The sequence below is a fragment of the Hyperoodon ampullatus genome, assembly GCF_949752795.1.
Source record: "Hyperoodon ampullatus genome assembly, chromosome: X".
Lineage (NCBI taxonomy): Eukaryota > Metazoa > Chordata > Mammalia > Artiodactyla > Ziphiidae > Hyperoodon > Hyperoodon ampullatus.
The window spans coordinates 116,008,824-116,031,535 of record NC_136913.1 but is presented as its reverse complement, the minus strand read 5'-3'; the positions used below and the strand labels follow the sequence as shown (position 1 = coordinate 116,031,535).

Here is a 22,712-nt window from a genome sequence, read left to right as displayed (position 1 = left end):
TAAAAGTTTTCCCAAATAAGACTCTCAGTTCTGCACAGAATTAAAGGCCTGTCTTCACATTGAAGACCTGTAGGATCCTGGGCAAGTCACTTAATACCTCTGCCCCTCATTGTTCTCAAATGTACATGGAGATAATAATTCATAACTCAAAAGTTTTCTGCAAGATTTAAAATCCTAAGAAAAGGGACTTGCCTGGTGGTGCAGTGGTTAAGACTCTGCACTCCCAATGCAGGGGGCCTGGGTTCGATCCCTGGCCCTGGAACTAGATCCCATATGCATGCCACAACTAAGGAGCCCGCCTGCTGCAACTAAAACCCGACACAACCAAATAAATAAATATTTAAAAAATAATAATAATGAAAAATAAATAAAATAAAATTCTAAGAAGAATTTCATTTTAACATAAGTCATTTAGTCTGGACACACCATAAATCAGGTTAATTTCTCCTTTGCTTAGGGCCCACAAAAAATATTCCCACAAAAAAATTTACTTGTTGGACAACTTTCCCTCTCGAGACTTCCTCATTTTTTTTTAATTAAACTATTTTAGTAAAAAAAAAATTCACTGCAAAATTGCACTCACAACAGAGAAAATACATTTGCACACTTATCAACTGTTTCTTTTTTTAATATCACAGAGACTTAGTGATAAAAAGTCATTGAATATATAGTACTACATTTTATTGCTCTAAGATGTACATTCACATTTTAATACCCCTGAAACTGACAAATTACAATCGACAGCAACTTACAACAATAACTGACAGCATCTTCTTTCTTAGCAGTACAACAAATAGTGGTAAATCTTAAAATCAGTGCTATCTAAGATTTAATGAAACATGGTATTTGGAATCCCCAGGCAATTTGTCAACTAGGCACTAAGCAAATAAAATTCTGCCTAGCTACTCTAAGAGTATGTAAACTATAATGTGAGTGTGTATACACAGAGGGAAAATTCTTCAAAATATTAGAAATAAAAGTGGTAGTGGAATTTAGGGTGACTTAATTCCTTTACAATTTTCCATGGTTGTATGTTCTTTATAATAAACATGTATTTTTTAATCGGAAAAATACAATTTTCATTCTGAAGAAAAACTAGATGGGGTGTGTTAATATTATTATGGCTCTTTATATATTCTGGGAACATTTAATAGTTCATGGAGCATTTCTTTAGGATAAGTACAGATCAGTTAATGTTTAATTCACTGTTTCAAACTGGTCAAGATCAACATGTAAAACTGCATTAACATCAATGTTACTGATGCTGCAAACAATTTTAAATTCCCATTTTATGATATCAAATTAAATTGCCTGTTTTTTTATAGGTACATGTGAATATCTTCCACAACAAGCTGATGAATTATTAAATAGGGTAGAAATGTTACTTCAAATCAACAGAAAGTATATGGTTTTCCTAATTTCTATTGTTTAGCAGTAAATCTACACAGAATTTCACATAAAACAGAACAGATTTTTTTTTCTCTACGTGAAAATTTACCTAAATGTTTGCTTTAATCATGTTGAAGGTTCCAACGCCTTTTATCAGTTGAGGAGTTCAGCTTAACAATCCTCTAAGATCTGAAACTAATAGGAAAAAAACTAGGACTTCCCTGGTGGTCCAGTGGTTAAGACTCCACACTTCCGCTGCAGGGGGCACAGGTTTGATCCCTGGTTGGGGAACTAAGATCCTGCATGCCACGCAGCGTGGCCAAAAACAAACAAAAAATAAAAATAAAAAACAACTAATAGGAAAAAAACTAAAAGTAGAAAATGGAATTAAAATGTCAAAGTGTTTCTACCACTTCAAAATTGCTCTATAACTATAAAATACTCTTAAAAAGAAAATATTAAACTCCTCTCAGTTTTTTAATGAGCTTTCTTTTCAAAGAAAGAACATTCTGCACAAGTCCCCAAAGCAATGAAGTGTAAGTCATAAAGTAACAAAATTGATTTTTATGTGCATGTGTGGGGGTCAGGGGTGGTGGTGCTTAAGAAGACCAAACAGAGAAATCACGCCCTGGACTGTAAGCCCATGTTTTGCCTCTAAGCAACAACATATTAAAGTCTGGGCAGCTATATTGCCTAGAATTAAATCTTAGTGTAAATCAGCAAAATAAATAACTTCTATTGAGTAAAAATCCAAATTTTGTATTTAAGCAAGTCTTTAATTCCAGTGAGACTTTGACAAGTTAAAAGGAGCTTATGAGTATGAAGTAATGTCATGATATATGAGCACAAAGGGTTTTAACAGGATAGGGAAAATGTCTATGATAATGCTTAAATGGCTGTCCAATCACCCACAGGACTGATGAAAATGGGGAAAAGGTCAAAGACTTGGGTCAAATAGATGATTAACGAAGAGAATGGAGGCTGAAAGTTAAATGTAGATAAGTGGTCTTATGCTCAATGAAAACGTAAACATAAGCCAAGTTTCTACAAAGATGCACTACAATACTGATTCATGAAAGAGCAAAGATCAGACATTTATTCTAATCCTTGAAGAAGCTAGGAAAAATCCTATTTTTAAGGAAAACAGTAACTTCTCAGGAACTACAATGTCAACACGCAACCAGAAAAAAAGCAACAGTATGAAGTAATAAAAATCAAACATTCACACGATCAAAGAAATTGTGGATGATGAAATTCATGTGTAAAGATGACATGGATTTTGGTTCACCCCGCAAGTGTCAATATTCTGAAGCATTTGAGATTGTGTGACACAGACAGAGCGACTGTGACCCAAAAGTGGTCTTTTCAATGTGCTAATGTTCTCGCTCCATACGCGCTTTCTAAGAGACAACTGTTGACCCACTTTATTACTCACACCTAACTCCAAATACGACTGCCCCGCAAGTCAATCTAGCTCCAGAGAGGACATCTGCCACCAGTAAGTACAGTCAAAAGAGTATATCCCCCAAGTCCCAAGAGCAATTCTGAAAACGGGTTTTTCAAAATCCAAAAAAAAACAAAACTAAACTAAACCAAAGAACCTTTAAAATAAGTATAGGCGACTAGTTTGAAAAAGACAATATTCACTTGGATATACACTACTAGGGAATATATTAGAAAATCTCACTCTAACCAAGTAAAATGAACATGTAAGTATAGTTTGCAGAGCTTCAAAAACATACAGGAAAACCTACAGTTGCCATGGTTTGTTTTGTTTTGTTTTGTTTTTATTTCAGCAAAACATAGTCCTTCACGTCAAATTAATGTTAATTTGAATTTCAGAATTCATATGGTTTTGTTTTTATCTATTATGTAGATCAATTTTGGCTCTTTAGTTGTATAAAAGTTATAAGCTAATAGAATTTATATATAACCAGATAAAGCTCATACATATAGGATACATATAATAAAAATGCCATGTTTGGGGCTTCCCTGGTGGCGCAGTCGTTGAGAGACCGCCTGCCGATGCAGGGGACACGGGTTCGTGCGCCGGTCGGGGAGGATCCCATATGCCGCAGAGCGGCTGGGTCCATGAGCCATGGCCGCTGAGCCTGCGCGTCCGGAGCCTGTGCTCCGCAACGGGAGAGGCCACGGCAGTGAGAGGCCCGCGTACCGTTAAAAAATAAATGCCATGCTTATTTTAAACATGCATTAAATATACTTACACAGTAGCTCTTCAGTCTGATAAAATCTACAGTCATAGGTATAGATCTATCACTATTTCTGTTCAGTGCTTTGATGTAATCCAGCAGGTCAGCAAAGAATTTATAGCCCCCCTTGAGCACACAGAGGGCCACGATGTGATGGCCTCCCATCTCCTTCATCACATCTCGAGCCAGCCGTTCGGTCCTACAGAAGTAAAATCAAGAATTTAATAGAAATTAAATTATATTATAAAAGGAACATTTAAACTTTACAACAAACATCCCTTAAGGATTAAACTTCCAGGGGAATTCCCTGGCAGTCCAGTGGTTAGGACTCGGCACTTTCACTGCCGCGGCCCTAGGTTCGATCCCTCGTCTGGGAAACTCAGATCCCAAACGCTGTGAGGCGCAGCCAAGCATTTAAAAAAAAAAAAAATTAAACTTCAACAAAACACATCCTTTGCCCCCATGAAGTATAATATCCTTGCTCATAAAGTGAAGATAAAAATTTCAAAAACCTTCCAAATCCAAGTGTACTGTTACATCTATCATAAATTTTAGAAACACAAATTAAAATAAGATACAATTTTCACCTATCAAACCAGCAAATTCCTATAATACAATATTAGAAGAGATTGTGAGGAAAGAGCACTCTCATATACCATTGGGAGCATAAATTAATATAAACTTTTTGGAGGATAATTTGGCAGTATCAAAACATTCAATAAACACACCGTCCCCTTGTCACAAACTTTCCCCATGGATAAATTTGAGCAACTGCCCAAACATCTATAAAAGGATGTTCCCTTCTAGTATGATCTGCAAAAGCAAAATAATGGAGACATCTTGCACCTACCAATAAGGAACTGGTTAAATCAATTATGGTACAGCCAGAAAATGGAATGCCATGCACCCTTTAAAATATATGAGATAGTTCTGGATGTATTAATAAGAAAAAATGCCCAATAAATTTTAGACCTATATGATAGTAATACCCATGTGTTAAAATATATAGTATATGTACATGGCCAATGTATAGGTAGGAAATGTGTACAGCAGGCTGAGATAACTTTACTCTTCTTGTTTAAGCCTCTACAGTTAGAATATTTTAGAATTCTAGAATATAGCTATATTAGAATAGAGTTATAATATTGATATTATAATTTTAAAATAAAAAACAACAGCCAGACACACAAGGCAAGCATTTAAATAACAAGTAAAGTTTTTCACTGCAATTCATTTAACAGGAAATTTTCAAGCTAGACGGGCATAATCATCAAAATCTGACCTTGTCTTCCCGTGATTCAGCCCCAGTCCATTACCTTGTTCAGGGTTGAGAAATCAAAGACTTTGTGCCTAGAGTTCATTCTTCCAATCTCCCTTCAATATTTACTTTATTCTACTCTCTACAGATTCCCAGTACACCATGACTTATACTGGGTAATTAGTAAGCTCTCCCTTCCTCCCTTTTTTGTCAAGAGGGCTTTTAAAACAGAAAGCATCTATTATGTGACAAGCTGGCCTAGTTCATGTTCAAACATCAACTACTTAAAACAGTTGCTGACACTTGAAATTAATATAAGAAAAAACCAAAATTTCAATTTAAGATCGTACTAACCTGTCCATAATTAGTCCATGAGGAATAAACACCTTTTCCAAGTCCTCAGCATAATGATTAGGTATACAAAATAAATCTAGGTCATAACCTGGTTCATCATCACTAATCTGAAAAAGAAATATGGCTGTTTCAGTGAGAGCATTTCATGATACAAACACTTGATTGGATTTAGATGTTTAAAACCCTTAGCCTATCACAGAAATTTAAGTATGAGATATCAAGAACTTTCTGTAATTTCGTAGGTATGATAATGAATTATAGTTATATAAGAAATCAACCACATGTTTTAGAGATGAATAGTTAAGATTACAGAAGTAAAATGACATGATATGAAATGTTCTTTAGTTCAGCAGAGTAAAAGAAAAACTTTAAAGAGCTAAGACAAATCTGGCAAAATCTTGATAATATTATAAACGTGTGATGAGTATATGGGGATCCATTATATTATTCTCCCGACTTGTGCATATGTTTGAAAATTTAGTAAAAAAATGTTTAATACAGTGTAGTCTAACAAGTTAAAATATCACAGTGAACAAGAAGAACTGCTGCTCCCTACCTCAAACCCAGAGTCTCTCTCATCTCACAGTAGGAAAAAAAATCACCAAAAAAAGCTAAGTGATTCCTTAAAAATCCAAACTTCTAAAAGTCTGAGATTGTTATAATCAACTCATGAGGTACCTTCATAGTAGATACTCTAAGATTGTTTGAGTAGGACCACATATTGGTCGTCTTGATATGCCCAGTCCTTGTAATGCAAAATGTTTAATAACACTGATGATGTGGCACCTGTGGTGGTAAAATGTACTATGATTACAGTTTTATAATTATATAATGGGCCTATAAACACAGAAAAAATATAACAAAATCATAAAAAAACTTTTGTCTTGGGGAGGGGAGTTACAGCGATTTTATTTAGCTCTTTATACTATATATTCCAAATTTTCTTCAGTGAGTACATATTGCTTTTTAAAAATATCAAGTCTTTCTTATAAATTATTTGTGGTAGTATGTGTTTTTATACATATATGTGAAAAGTATGGGGAAATTTTATGATATATTAAAACCAAATCTACAAACAAAAAACTTTTAATACAAAAAATTAAAAAAAGAGGAGAGAGAGGGAGAGAGGAAGAAAGAAAGGGTGGGTATGGAAGAATATACCAAACAATAGTCAACTGTAAGAAGTGGGGACCTGCCACTTTCTACACTTTGACTTCTTTTTTTTCCCACTGCCAATTTCACTTTTTAAAAAAATTATAGTTGATTTATAATTCCCACTCAGCATTATATTTAAAGCTTATTCAAAGACACAAACCACAATTATAATACTCTATCTCACATGACATTCAAGACTAAGTATCTTCCAAATCACATTCAAGAAGCTGATGACATGAACTCTGGCAGTTTGCAAGAAATATTGGTCAAACCATAATTAAATCTCACTGCATCAGTTAATATCTATTGAGTACCTCCTCCTCCAGTCAGCACTGTATTAGGTGCTTAAGGACAAGTAGCTTGGTTTTCAATAAATTTTTAAAATATATAGTTAAGATACATTTATTATTCACAGAATTGAGAATTATATTCTAAGAAATTTGAGGTTCACCTCATCTCTCTTTCAGTCCCAAGAGCTCTGAGTTTTCCAGACTTCGGTGGAATTTCAAGTATCGTCGTGTCAGACTGGTAGTAGCTGTGCACCGCTTCCGCTTGGAGCACGTGGCCAGGAGCCTGGCAGCGATTCAGGCAGGTGGACTGGGACATGCCCACAGGTAAGCTCCAGCAGCACATAGTGCACAGGCACTCGCTCAGCACGAGGTGCGAAGTCAATATTGATTTGTTTTTTAAAAAACATGTATTACTTTCATATGCAGGAAAAAAATCCTATTTTGAGGGGCAAAAGATTATGCCAGGTCCTCTAAGGTGAAGTACTAATGTATCTGCTAAACACTGTCATCAGGCTTATTTCAGAAGACATTTACTATAAAAAGAATGGGAGTATGGAGGTTCCTTTAAAAACTAAAAATAGAGCTACCATACGACCCAGCAATCCCACTACTCGGCATATACCCTGAGAAAACCATAATTCAAAAAGAGTCATGTACCACAATGTTCACTGCAGCACTATTTACAATAGCCAGGACATGGAAGCAACCTAAGTGTCCATCAACAGATGAATGGATAAAGAAGATGTGGCACATATATACAATGGAATATTAGCCATAAAAAGAAACGAAACTGAATTATATTTGTAGCGAGGTGGATGGACCTAGAGTCTGTCATACAGAGTGAAGTCAGAAAGAGAAAAATAAATACCGTATGCTAACACATATATATGGAATCTAAAAAAAAAATGGTTCTGAACCTAAGGGCAGGACAGCAATAAAGACACAGATGTAGAGAATGGACTTGAGGACACGGGTAGGCGGAAGGGTAAGCTGGGACAAAGTGAGAGAGTGGCATGGACATATATACACTACCAAACGTAAAACAGATAGCTAGTGGGAAGCAGCCGCATAGCACAGGGAGATCAGCTCGGTGCTTTGTGACCACCTAGAGGGGTGGGATAGGGAGGGTGGGAGGAAGACGGAAGAGGGAGGGGATATGGAGATATATGTATATGTAGAGCTGGTTCACTTTGTTATAAAGCAGAAACTAACACACCATTGTAAAGCAATTATACTCCAATAAAGATGTTAAAAAATAAAAAGGGCCTCCCTGGTGGCGCAGTGGTTGAGAGTCCGCCTGCCGATGCAGGGGATACGGGTTCGTGCCCCGGTCCGGGAGGATCCCATATGCCGCGGAGCGGCTGGGCCCGTGAGCCATGGCCGCTGAGCCTGCGCATCCAGAGCCTGTGCTCCGCAACGGGAGAGGCCACAACAGTGAGAGGCCCGCATACCGCAAAAAAAAAAAAAAAAAAGAATGGGACTAGGACATTTGTGTCACCTACAAGAGTATTTCAAGCAAGCATTACTTTTATAATGCTTCATAACAAGCAAGCGTTACTTTTCTAAATTTTATAAACTGAAATTTAGTTAAAAGTTCTGGGAAAAGAAGAGCTAGACCTTGCTAGATGCTACGAGAGGACAAACATTGATATCAGGCTCAACAGAACAGATCTGCTATTACCTGACAAGAATGAAAACTTACCATTTCATAGTGCTTTAAAGTCAAGATCTGGAGCACCAAAATGGCTTCCCTGAGACTTACTCACCCCTTCCTCCCAGTTACTCACTGCTTCTGCCACAAGCATAAACCAGGACTCACCCAGGACTCTTTGAAACATGCAACACTTATAAAGCCTACTGGTTCTGTGAAAATGGCTCAGTGCCTGGCTATGGGTTTTGCAGGCAGCCTAAGAACTTCAAGATTCTTGTCTGTCTCAATCAAAGCCAATGTGAATTCTGTCCAGAGTTCATCCCAAACATGCAGTTTAACACAGACAGACCAGCACAGATGTACCCCCCAAATAGGAATTCTCTCTGTCAACACGCCAAATTAATTTCCAATTCAGGGACTTCCCTGGTGGTCCAGTGGTTAGGACTCCGCGCTTGCACTGCTGAGGGCCCTGGTTGGGGAACTAAGATTCCACAAGCCGTGTGGCATGGCAAAAAAAATGTTTTTTAATTAAAAAAATTCTTTTTTCCAATTCAAAAGGTTTTATTTTCAATCAATACTATTAGATTTATATATCACATTCAGTGTAAAAGGGTTGATATGTTATTTCAAGATAAAAAAAAAACATGTCAATATAACTCTTCCCAAAAGGCAAAAATAAGAATTCATAAAACCTGCATTACTTGAGGTACTTTAGGCATAAATTCACAACTTTGTTATAATTCACTATAAATACATGGGATGTATTTATGGGGATCCTAATTTAAGCAACATATGAATTGGCCATGCATAGATAATTGTCAGAACTGGGCAAGGACTACATGAGGGTTCATTATACTAATATGTGTACTTGTGTATGTTTCAAATAAAGTTAAACAGGAAGCAATTTATTTAAATGATAACAAGGCACCAACATCACTTTTTCTCAATTTTACATTAATGAAAAATCCAAGTTTTAAAAATTCATATTTAATGTTCAAATATGTATTAGAATAGTAATTTTAAAATGGTGAGGACCTTATTTAGAACCTGTAATTCTTTTTTTTTTTTTTTTTTTGCGGTACGTGGGCCTCTCACTGTTGGGGCCTCTCCTGGTGCGGAGCACAGGCTCCGGACACACAGGCTCAGCGGCCATGGCTCACGGGCCTAGCCGCTCCATGGCACATGGGATCCTCCCGGACTGGGGCACGAACCCGTGTCCCCTGCATCGGCAGGCGGACTCTCAACCACTGCGCCACCACGGAAGCCCTAGAACCTGTAATTCTTATCATTAACACTCAAATATTTATTGAGTACCTACTATGTTGTACATACTAGAGAGAATTAGATAAATTTGACACAACTACCCTCAAAGAGCTTACAGTGTAGTAGAAGATATGACATATACATGAATAACCATACGACAGTGTGAAACTATTTTAAAAATACAGAAAAAGTATTATGGGAGTTTAGGAGGGTACTCAAACTCTCACTCAGAAGCCGTGCTTGCACCTATACCACTGACAGCAAGAAATAACAGAAGATATAATTCAATAGACAGGAATTTGTTTTAATCATCCCAAGCACCAAAGCTTCATATTAAACAGGCCTAATAATCTCAATCTCTAGAAGAGCTAGACAGAAATATACTTGGTGGCCCTTAATCTTATCAGCCCTTATTTGTTCCATCTGATATTGGTTAATATCTGGTATTAATTAACCCCATCTAACATGGATTAGTTAACAATCCAGTGGGTACTTTGATAGGAAGGGATTGCAATATGTTTAATTATATAAAAATGCATTCAGCACCCACCTTGATTAAGGTACTATGCAATAGATTTTGCAGGGGGATACAAAGATGATTATAAATTTAGAGCCTTCAAAAAGCGTATAATCTAATGGAAAAGACATATACACATACAACTATACAGCACATTAAAGCTTATAATCTGTACCAAATCTAACTTCACAAGCCCACAAACATGTGATTATCAAAAGCGGTTATACACACTAAAGATAAACATGGAACCCAAGGTCAGCCAGCACCAATGACTCCCTCCTAAAGCAATATCAAGCTTGAAGTAGTCATTATATTCTGTTGCCTAGGATATAAACTGAGTAAATTAGACTGGTATGTCTCTGATACTGAATTAGCACAGCCTTCTAAATCAACTAGGCAATAGCAATGCCCAACTTTGCATATGAGTATAAATCACATCTGTTTTATTATTTGTGACTTGGTGTTGTATGTCTAAGCACGTGGTTATTACCAACACCTTCTAAAAGAACTGCATTAGTCTGCCACAACAAAATACTGTAGACCAGGTGGCTTAAACAACAGTAATTTATTCCTCACAGTCTGTAGGCTGGGAAGTCCAAGATCAAGGGGCCAGCAAAGTAGGTTTCATTCTGACGTCTCTTCTCTTGGCTTGTAGGCAGCCATCTTCTCCTAGCTATCTGTGTGCTGAGCGCTGGGGCTGGGAACTCTCCGGTGTCTTTCTTAAAAGACCAGGGCCCCACCCTCATGACCGTACCTAATCCTAATTACTTTCCAAAGGCCCCATCTCCAAATACCATCACATTGGAGGTTAGAGCTTCAACATATGAACTTAACATAAAATGGCTAAAGATCGCAAAGAAGGTCCTGGATGGCTTTGGGGAGGGCCCAACCCCAAAATATTTGGGGGAGAGCCCTGGAGGAGCTGGAAGTGGTAAACAAATGAAATGTGGTTTCTCTGCAGATCCACCTTTCCTACTCTGATTTCCAGTTCAGCCAGAAATGGCCAAAGGATAGGGTATTAATAGCTCTCAGTTACTTACCATTTACCCAGACAGTTCAGAAATCTGACTGCATCTCCTCAGAGCTTTAATACATAGCTCTCAAATTCTAACCTATCTGTAATATACTTGTTATTGGTAAAATCTACAAGGCACTTTTATTAATATGAAAGATTACTGGAAAATGTAACATTACTATATATCTTTTGTCTATTTGCTATCATAAATTACCAAAATAATTTTATTTTTCAGTAAAACTGAAGCCACAAATTCTTAATAATTATGTGTCACATCGATAATAATGGTTTTCATACATGAAAAATTTTGTGGTTTACACATGTCTAATTACAGAGATATACCATCTAAAATTACAGTAAGCATGGAAATTAACTTGAGCTAAGACAACACATGCAACATCAATTCATCATCTGTGAGCAGGATTGCTTAAGCCTGTTTGTGGTCAAAAAATGACAATGTTCTTGGGTCCAAACAAGACTAAATGGAAGTGAGGAAGCGAGTCTTAAAATATGAATTAAAAGATGTACAGTAATAGATAAAGTACATTTTATTTTATTCCTAGTAACCAACGATAATTCCAAGCTTCTAGAATGGGCAGAAATGGCTAGGTGGTATATTTTTACCTTTTATATTCAGACACTTTAAAATTCTCAAAAAAAACCAAAGCAAGTGTGTCATCCCCTTGGAAAAATTTGTGATAACTCAGGATATCATAAGACAAAAATTATGAACTACTGATACATTTATCCCTAAATGTGAAAAGAATTAAAAGGTTTACAAGAATCTAAGGGTTACAAGAATTAAAATCAGCATTCTATTCAACTGAGGGATAAATTATTACCTGCTTCTACATAAGCGGGCCCATAACTACTATCTAACACTATCATCTTTCCAGTGTGCACAGTGGAATAACAGGCATGTTAATTCTGGGCAAAACATAAATGCCTATCAATTATCAGAAGCACAGTGCTGAAGACAGTAGTTTCATAGCAATTTGAAGTGTTTGCTTGAATTCTTATTAGTAGCAAGTTATTCTAAATGTTTGTTAGTAATTTGGTAGCCACTGGCAGGAAAATAACAATCCAGTCTCAATATTAACGATGGTGGTTGACACTTCTATAGCATATAAATCTTACCAATGCACACAATATACAATTACAGATAGGAAGAAGAGCACACTAGCACATCTTTATCATCTCTTCACAGGGGAAAAGAACGACATGGCCCAGTTACTGCCTAATGAACCACAGAAATCCAAAAGAGAACTCCAAGACCCCTCTTCTCTGCTGATCTGGTTGGTCCTTTTGTATTTTTCCTACCTCCTGCCTATGGACTTTCTGTGATACCTAGATACAAAAATGGACAGAAAACAATTAAGATGAATCTACAGAATGCATGTCACATTAATCAATTTGTAGAATGAAACCCCCAAACTCAACTGCTCCATTTCTTGGTGGTCACCAAGAATAATTTTGGTCTACATTGTCAGTCTAAACCCTGATGATAACAATGATAGGGTTGTGGACCAAAAAAATGCACTATTTTATCAATTCTGTGAAAATTATTAGCAGGGTAAGATTTAAGTCCAGTTAATAGGGGTTACATTTCTAGCACTAATATCCTGAAATTTAGAAGACATTTTATCCACATAATGTATACGTGATGTTTCACAATAACTTGCAAAAATTCAGAAGCTTGTTCTTTGTTCAAGTGTGTCCAAGTTTACCCTGGAAGTTTAGAGAGATAGTTACAAGTAGCATGGGTCGTATCAGGCAGATCTGCAGGTCAATTTCATCTAAGTGATACTGGGCAAGTTGTCAATAGTTCACCCATCTGTGCCTCCAAGGTCATACTAGTGTTTTTCTCCCTCTCTCCTATTATGTATCTTTAGGGCAGTTATATTAGATAATGTTGCAAAATATTTACTTCAATGCCTAAAGCATAGTAAGTACTAAATAAATATCTACCACTGTCACTATGAACCTAAAAGTGGAGAGGTTAAGAGCAGACTCTGGGGCCAGATAGCTTAGATTCAAATCCTAGTATTGCTGGGTAATCTTGGGAAAGTTACTTAACCTCTCTGAGCCACATAAGTTTTTAAAATAAATATCAAACCAGTTAATATGTGTAAAGGGCTTAGTAACCAGCACACAGTAAGCACTATTTAAGTGTCCGTCACTGCTAACATGAAGACAATTTCTGGGAAGGAAATAAAAAAAGGAACAGGAATTTGCAAACCGAAAACACAATGAATATCTTGATGTTCAAACAAAACTAACAGCCAGTTCTAGCAAAAATAATTCACTGTATGCTGGTGCAGCCATTGGACCCCACAGCTTAAAAGCATCTAACTTCCTCAGCAACTGAATAAAAACAGTTGAGTACCTACTATTAGCATAACATTTAAGTGTATGGGCCCTTGAGAGAGACCTAGGTTTGAGTCTGAGCTCCTCTTAATAACTGTGTGACACTGGGTATGTTACCTTAAGAGGTTAAGTTACTTAACCTCTCACTGAGGCTTCAAGGATTCCTCACCTGTAAAACGATAATCATACTTTTTTTAGAGGGTTGTTTTGAGGACTAAACAGGACTATGTAGGTAAACACATCGATAGATATTATTACTGTTCCCAGTCAGGGACCACGCAAAGGTTGTTCATTCACAAAGACCGGCTATCCTTTCAATAACACCATGAGGTAGCTAGCACCTCAGTTATACATAAGACACTTAAATCCAGAAAGGTAGTGACCCAAGGCCACACAGCTAGTAAATAACCCACGCAAGCAGGATCCCAGGCCAGGCTCCATTAAGAGCACTGCCCTTTACCTTAAGTCATAATGCCTAATATGAACTAGAACCCTTCCCTTTTTAGGGCTCAAGTGGTTAATTATTTAATTTATTCATCCAACAGACCATCACTGAGAATTTCTTGCATGCCAGGCACTGTACTACGCGCTGGGATTACAGCGGTGATTCCTGCCCTTATAAAGTTTATGTTTTTGTGGGAGAGACAATCAACAGGTAATAAGGTAACTGCTAAAATAATAATAATAATAGTAATAATGCAGGCTAAGGCATTTAACTATTGAGAGAGGGTTGGCTATTTTAGCAAGCGTGATCAGAAAGGGAGGGTAAGGGGAGGGAGCAGCCTGGCTTGTTCGAGAAACAAGGAAAAGAACCAATGAGGCTGGAGACAGGATACCAAAGACGGATTATGGTGCCAATGTCCTTGAAGGTAAGGACCAGATTCGCATTTTTTGTCCCCTGCAGCATCAAAGAGCATAGGATCCGGATTCAAGCAGATCTGATTACGAGGCCTGGCTACCTCTGGGCCGTGGGAAAGCTACCTAATATTGGCTAACTACTTTCTACGTGTGTAAAAAGGTAGGCATGGTTACCGCTGCCAAGGCTGCCGTGAGGATGCAATGAGGCAATGCGCATTCCCACAAATAATCATTACTATGTTTGCAAAACTAGGTGAAAATACCAGTCCCCGCATGCCTGCCATGTGGTCGTTTCCGTGCTCCTGAGCCCTCTCACGGAGCTGCCCCGAGGACCTCACCCACACACCGCAAATCGACAGAGAAGAGCCCCTCCTAAGAAAGCTCCCACCCTCACCCCGCCAGATCATTCCCGAACTGGCCCACGGCCCCTCCCCATAGCACGCTCGCAAGCGGCACATGTCAACCAAAACGCCATTTCCACCCTCTCCTCCCACACGCAGCCCTCCTTCCCGGGGCTCTCCAGAGGCGGCCACCCCGACCTCACCGTTCCATCCCCGCAGCCGCCCGGGTGTGACGCGCGGCCGAACCCAGGAGGCTGCGGCCGCCCCCCGCCCCCCGCCCCCCGGCCCCGGGCCACACCGGCCCGAGCCCGCACTGCGGCCCCGCGCCTCAGGGAACGGCGGCCGCCGCCGCCACGGGCCTGACGGGCCAGGCTGCTCACCACGACGCTGGGGCTGCGGGTCGCCATAACGGAGCCGGCTGGAGCGCGGGCCGAGGGCAGTATGGGGAGGAGGAAGCCGGCGGCGGGGCCGAGAAGAAGGCGGAGGCGCGGCAGGAGGCGGCGCCGCGCGGGAAAGCAGAGTGGTCCGCCCGAGCGCTCCTCGCCGCCGCCGCCGCCGCCGCCGCCGCCGCTGCCGCCGCCGCCGCCGCCGCTGCCGCCGCTAAGAGCTCAGGCGCAGCAGGCCCCGCCCCCGCTCCGCCCCGAGGCCCCGCCCAGAACCGCCCGCGCGCTCCCCGCGCCCCTCCGTGGGAGCCTGCGGGTTTCCAGGCTCTCCAGGTGGCCGTGGGAATTTTCTTCCCAAAGAAGCGGAGACTCCCGCGCAGCCTCTCTTCCTCTTTCCCTCAGTCTCCCATCCAGAAGGCTCCCAAATTCCCAGACCTGCCACCGCCCTCCTTTCTTCCCAGTGGCCCTAAACTGGGCGCCGGCTCTTCAGGTTCCTTGGACTGCATTGCGGCTTCCATTTTCCTGACTCGTGGCCGGATTCTAACAAAAATCTTTAACTGGATGTAAGAGTTGAGACCTAGAGCCCTAGAGTCAGCCCGATAAGGGTACAAATCCGAGGGGAACCCTTAACTGTTCTGTGACCTTGTGCGAATCAGGCTCACTGAGCCTCTCTTTTTCGTCTCAGTAAAATGGGGATATTATTAACAAGGATCGTTGAGGGTTAAAGAAGATGATGTGTACGTATATGGTGTGTGCATATGTATATATATATATATGGTACAGCACTTAGGACAGTGCACAATCAGTAAATGGGAACTATCACCTTTGCTGATCTATATTCTTTCCCACCACAATTCCCGATACGGAAATGGGGGAAAAAATCTTCCCTGACTCTCCAATAGGTCGAGTAAGCAAATAAGAGTTGTTCCATTCCTAACGTGCTCATCTGTGTAGCTCCAGCACCCACCACAGTGCCCAGCACAAAGTTGGAGGCCTCCATTAAGGCCACTGAGGGAAGTGTGATGGTAGGAGATTTGTGAAATGGGGCAAGTCATTGAACTCGGAGCTTCAGTCTCTTTCTCTAAAAAATAGTGCTGCTATGAACTTTTTTGTTTTTTTACGTATCTTTTGGTGAACATGAGTGCATTTCCATTGGGTATATAGGCTTTGAAGTTCATATTAGCACATTTTTATTACTTATTCTTTTAACAACCATTGTTTCACTGGGAAATTAATTCAGAGAACTTTTGGTTATACATTTGGCCCCTGACACAAACGGACTCAGCCACCCACACTGGTTTCTAAATTAGATACCAACACTTCAGAACCCTTCCAGCTTGATTCTGGCTTGCAGTTTCTTTCTCCAGCCCCTATGGTACCACATACTCCTGTATTTTAACAGAGATGTGAAATAAAAGGTGAAAGCCCAGTGACTTTAAAGACAAAGAAACAGTCATTATTTCAACCCTGTCATTCTAGGTGACAACTTGGAGCTTTTACTTGTGTTTAAACTTTAAAACAGCAAACAGAGTGCAGTCTACAAGATGTAATCCTTTTGTTTGGTAAGTAAAAATCTGGTTAATGTATGAAATATTTTACTGAATTTGGACAATGTATTTAAAATTGAAATGTATTCTTTTAAATTTTTAATTGTTTTAAAACTAAAGATGAAATCAAGAAAATAATGGTTTTTACTAATTATTACAGAAAATAATTTTGTCAGACAGACAAAATAATTTTCTCGTATAATTTTGTCATTCTGGGTGTCAAATATGCTACGTATGCCACCGATCTTTACTAGAATATCTGCATGAAGGAAGAAATAAGGAAAGCATGGGTATAACCCAAGATTCCCCTGCCCCACTCCTGACTTTCCAGAAACAGTTTTGTAATCCACTTATGTGGACATAATGAGGAATTATTTCTGTACCACAACCAATTCTGAGTATATTTCTGCTCCACACGTTTCTTTGCTTAGTAAAAACCTTGTTTTTACCATGGTGCTGTGGTCCACCAAAATTTGTATTTCTATGAAAAAAAAATTATCACTGCAAAAATACTTATCCTAGGGCTTCCCTGGTAGTGCAGTGGTTAAGAATCCACCTGCCAATGCAGGGGACACGGGTTCGATCCCTGGTCCAGGAAGATCCCACATGCCACAGAGCAGCTAAGCCCGTGCACCACAACTACTGAGCCTGCGCTCTAGAGCCCATGAGCCACAACTACTGAAGCCTGTGCACCTAGAGCCCGTGCTCCACAACGAGAAGCCACCGCAATGAGAAGCCCATGCACTGCAACAAAGAGTAGCCCCCCGCTCGCTGCAACTAGAGAAGGGCCGTGCACAGCAATGAAGACCCAATGCAGCCAAAAATAAAAATAAATAAATATTTATTTTAAAAATACTTATCCTAAATGTTGAATTTTCAAACTGAATTTACAATAGCTTTCTCAATGTCAGATGTTTCGCCTTCATCAGAATAAATTCCCATTAGCTTTACTTTGATTCCATGAATTGGACCATTACTGGAATTAACCAATGTGATGGTTAATTTTTATGTTTCAACTTGGCTTGGCCACGGTGCCCAGATATTTGGTCAAACATTATTCCGGATGTTTCTGTGAAGGTGTTTTTTTGGATGAGATTAACATTTAAATCAGTGGACTCTTGAGTAAAGCAGATTACGTTCCCTAATGTGGGTAGGCCTCATCCAATCATTTGAAGGCCTGAATAGAACAAAGGCTGACCTCCCCTACAGGCAAGAAGGAATTCTGCCAGCCTTTGGACTGGAACTGCACCTCTTCCCTGTGTCCAGCCTGTTGGGCTTCTCCATCAGATTTTGGACTCGCCAGGTCTCCACAACCATGTGCGCCAATTCCTTAAAATCTCTCTCTCTCCACACACACACACGCACACACACACACACACACACATCCTGTTAGTTCTGTTTCTCTGGAGAACCCTGACTAATATAACTGATTTTCGATTTGAATCATCTCACGATATCAATATAAAACTGACATCATTTAACTGTGAAGTTCTCCTGCAAATAGAGGTACTTATTAAAAGGTATTGTTTCACTTTTCATCATGTACAAGGAAACCTGAAATCAAAAATGAGTAAATGAATTTTGAAGAAGTTATTTGATCCAAAAAAAGTCATTCACGAGCAATATGAAGATACCCTCTCTGCAGCTGCATCTTGTTAAATCACCTTTGCTGCACAGCCTTCTTAAAATAACTACAAACCTTTGAGGTAGATGATGCTGCTGTCTCTGTCAGTGTCTGCCAGGTTTCTTCACTATAAAGATCCTACTTTCCCCTTTGTAACTAATAAAGGTTATGAGGAATGATACTAAGACTATGTAAATATTGTTCCTCATCAAACTTTCACCAATTTTAGCATCCACTGATGATTCTTGCCTGAAGTAATTATTACTGGGGTGTATGTCAAATGTTGATTTTCCTATTAACATCATTCCTTCTTAGTTGATTAGCTGAAATGCTATTATAATGGAGAGCGTTCCCTTCTCCCCAGTCATTATTTATTAAATTATTTATATCATCAAGGACTCACGGGTTCCAATTTTATCTTATAGGTAATGATCCATTAATAGCATTACTTTGTTGCCCAAATTGCCCAAGATTTGGCTGTTGGGAGTCCCTCTACGTTGGCTCCTGTGTCTTGATATTTCCCCACCATTCTTTGAGCACTTTTTTTTTTTTTTTTTTGCTGCACCATGCGGCATGCGGGATCCTTAGTTCCCCCAACCAGGGGATCAAACCCGTGCCCCCTGCATTGGGAGCATGGAGTCTTAACCACTGGACTGCCAGGGAAGTCCTGGGCACTTTCTTAATTTCTGGCACAGCATGATATTCTAGGCTCATCTTGTACTTTCCCTGCCCTAGCCTTGGAATCAGCCATTTCCCCCAGAAGCCCTGGTTCCTTTCATTGGAGAGTGGCATTAGAAACCAAGCTCTGGGCACTAGGTTATAATTTAAATCATGATGATAAAAACCAAGAGACTTATAATAAGCTTTTAAAGAGTAATTTATATTTATTTGTTTGTTTGTTTTGGCCGTGCCACACAGCTCACAGGGTCTTAGTTCCCCAACCAGGGATTGAACCCAGGCCCTCGGCAGTGAAAGCGTGGAGTCCTAACCACTGGACCTCCAGAGAAGTCCCAAGAGTAATTATATTTTAACAACTAAGGTTTAAAATGTAATGCCATCTATCAGTATTTAGTATGTGTATGTATACTTAAATTTGTATATTTAAATATTGAAATATGTACATTTTGAGGTATGTTAAATTCTTTTTTGAAAAGAGAACCTTATATAAAATAGAATTAGTAGCTCACAAAAATAAAAAGGACTACACACTGAGTATACAGTTTGTTCTCAAGGTGAGGCAATAAAAGAATTACTTTTTTTAAAAAAATATTTATTTATTTATTTGGCTGCACCAGGTCTTAGTTGTGGCATGTGGGATCTAGTTCTCTGACCAGGGATCGAACCCAGGCCCCCTGTATTGGGAGCGTGGAGTCTTAACCACTGGACCACCAGGGAAGTCCCAAGAATTACTTTCTAAATGAAGGCAGAGTTGTTGCCTCACCCAACATAAATGTGTACTCTTAAAAGGCCTACCTTCATGCTTATGTGCTGCATTTGAGTGTTTCTGCTATAGGCAATTGTAGAAAAATCAGCAAATAAGACAGAAAGAATAATAAAGGGTTCCTTACTTCTAGAGAAGTTAAAATCCCTAAGGTTATGTTACCTGCTATTGTGGTTTTCAGAAAGCACTGTTGCTCCGGTTATTAATACAGCTAAGGCTGTGGCTTCTTGGGGTTCTCAGGTATCTGTATGCTGACATGACATCTCTTTCTAATGTTGCTCTTTTCCAGGACCAGGCCCAAAATTCAGAATACTAAAATGGACAGGGTATTTTACACCAAACCATCTTTAGCACCCTCCTAGGTGGCTGCTAGCACCAAAGGCTTACTCCCTCATCTCCTGACCCGTGGTATCAGGATGGAGGGGTGTGTGTTAGAAATAATTAGGTATAATAGATATGCTTCATATATTTTTAATGAGCTCAACAGTAAACTGTCTTATATAGTTCAGGCTTCCAACACAGGGAAAGTTTTAAGTCAAAGACAGCAGCTCAGGTTACTTTAGGTTAATTTTGTATAGGCCAAATACTACTATAGGAAATTGTGTACCTTTTCAAGCTGGGTAGTAACAAGGTGACAGATAAATTGACTTCTAAAGAAGATTTTATGGCTGAGTTTAAAATAGCTCTGTTGGGGCTTCCCTGGTGACACAGTGGTTGATTGAGAGCCCGCCTGCTGATGCAGGGGACACAGGTTCGTGCACTGGTCCGGGAAGATCCCACATGCTGTGGAGCGGCTGGGCCCGTGAGCCATGGCTGCTGAGCCTGCGCGTCCGGAGCCTGTGCTCCGCAACAGGAGAGGCCACAACAGTGAGAGGCCCGCGTACCACAAAAAAAAAAAAAAAAAAAAAAAAAAAAGCTCTGTTGTTTGAAAGTGATTATATAGCACACATCTGTACTGGGACAGATTTTAACACCCTGAAGATTTATCAAGGCCTTCTCTGTTCATAATATGTTTTTGCCTCAGGGTTATCATACACTAAGTTAATAAAAAGTTATAAGTAGGTCCATTCACTTGTATACTATTATCTAATAAGGCATTCAATTTTCCTCCATTCTGATACTTTTGATTACTCTAAAAAATGAAACAGAACCACTCCATCTTTCAGCACTTGTTTTCTGCTCTCCCTTCACACTTACTTAAAGGGCCCTGCTGTAAATTCGATAGAGCTCTGCCATCTGATAGAGCAGCCACTAACCACATGTGGCTATTTAAATCTAAGTTTAAATGAATTAAAATTAAATAAAGTAAAAAATTTGGTTCCTCAGTCCTACTTAGCCACATTTCAAATGTTCAACAGCCAGACACAGAACATTTCTACCACTGTAGAAAGTTCTGTAGGACAGCTCTGGGCTAGAGTGAGTCTTCTGGAAGGAATGATAAAGAACAGTCTCAGAGCCTCGGGAGGAAGGAAGCAGCCTTCTCAGTGTAAGCTGATACTGCTACCAGGTGCATAAAACTGACAGACTGTTACAGTGCACCTAAGACTCAGGATTCCCAGGACTATTTTGGTGCGGAGGCAGATGACGTCACAAAAGTAGACGACTACTCCAAGTGGAAATCAAAACAGGACTGAATAAAACTGATGAGAAATCTAGTTGCGGTTGTCTTAGAATCTTATCAGAATTGCTTTTAATGCTCTATTTTCCGACAGGCATGGACAAAGGCCCCATTCTTTCTTTTTTGCTCCACTTCTAACCCTCAGTTTAGCAGGCTGTCAATGCTCTTGGAATGAACATCTTTGCTTAAAAATTCACTATCAGTGGACTTGCAACTGAAACTTAAATTTCTAAAAGAAAAGCATAACTCTTTCCCTGACTGATACATTATTTCAATTCTCTGATTTGTGGAGGGGGCGCTCTTAAATAAAAACTCACAAGGGAGGAATCGAAGCAGGAGAGGGAGAGAGGTGAGCAAGGACACAGAGCCCTGGACTGACCCGCTGCAGTAGTCCTGCCTTCAGGCCTGGGGGACAAGGATTTTGTATCCTAGAATCATTGACTACCTGGGAAGAGGGGGAGTGTAGCCTCCCAGGCTCCCATCAGGCAAGGGCAAGAAACCTGAGGTCCCAGGTGTAAGGTGCACTCGAAGCTAATGTGGGATGGGGGCACAGCTGGTAAAGCGACCTGGCCAGGGCACCAACAGCAACTACCACATCTGGAGGAAAGAGTATAAACTGTATTCGGATCAGGTGGCCTAGAGAGGAGCCCTCTCCTTTCCCATTCAGGAATCAGGGAATTGGGAATCAGGGTGATTCCCAACCTTTTCTACTGAAGTACACCCAAAATACGGGAAATTGGTCTTTTGCGCTGTTTTCACCCTTCAGCTGGTCCACAGGCTATGCGAAATAGCTACCAGTGGAAATGACATATCATGGGATTTTCTTGGGAAACACCTTCCTAATACAGGAAACTAGTTTAAAGGAATAGTATAAGCATGGATAAAGAATAATGCTAATAATGACTTTGTTACTACATAATTATGACTATGCCTAATTTCCACCATTTATTTGAAATTTAAAAAGCAATTGACTAGGCAACAAATTCATTGTTGCCTAATCGCTTGCTTTTTTAAATAACTCATTTTCACTGGCAGCTATTTCATAATAATTTGCTTAGCTGAATCCAGGTAAAATTCTGCAATTTACATGAATATATAAAAATGTTTCTACTCAACTTTGTATGTGGACTTTTAAAGGCATGCTATCCGACAAATGTTTGTAATAATTATTTAGCAATTGTATTTTATGTGTATTATTTTGATTGTATATCCTAATATTCTTAAGTGTGTTTGGAGAGTTTAAATTAGCATTAAACTAGATTAATAAGCATCTTGATTTTATACAGTCTACCAGAATTGCCTGCAATATATACCTGTATAACATATAATATAGAGATAATTATATATAAAGTGAATTATGACCTTTAAGATGATTTCAAACAAAACCTCAAGAACTTTTGTTTGCTTCTCCCTCCTCAAATCTGTGGAAAT

General features: G+C 39.5%; 1 protein-coding gene across 1 annotated transcript in view; it reads right to left on the bottom strand.

Moving 5' to 3' along the window:
* The window catches only part of HPRT1 (hypoxanthine phosphoribosyltransferase 1), a 32,272-nt gene extending 17,182 nt beyond the window's left edge, over positions 1–15,090 (bottom strand). Inside the window, exons 1-3 of the mRNA XM_079727728.1 lie at positions 15,049–15,090; positions 5,212–5,318; positions 3,615–3,798 (exon numbers count right to left, since the gene is read on the bottom strand). Coding sequence (XP_079583854.1) covers positions 3,615–3,798; positions 5,212–5,318; positions 15,049–15,075 — 318 coding nt within the window. The 5' untranslated portion in view covers positions 15,076–15,090. The remainder of the gene's footprint in view (positions 1–3,614; positions 3,799–5,211; positions 5,319–15,048) is intronic.
* Positions 15,091–22,712: the final 7,622 nt, after the last annotated feature.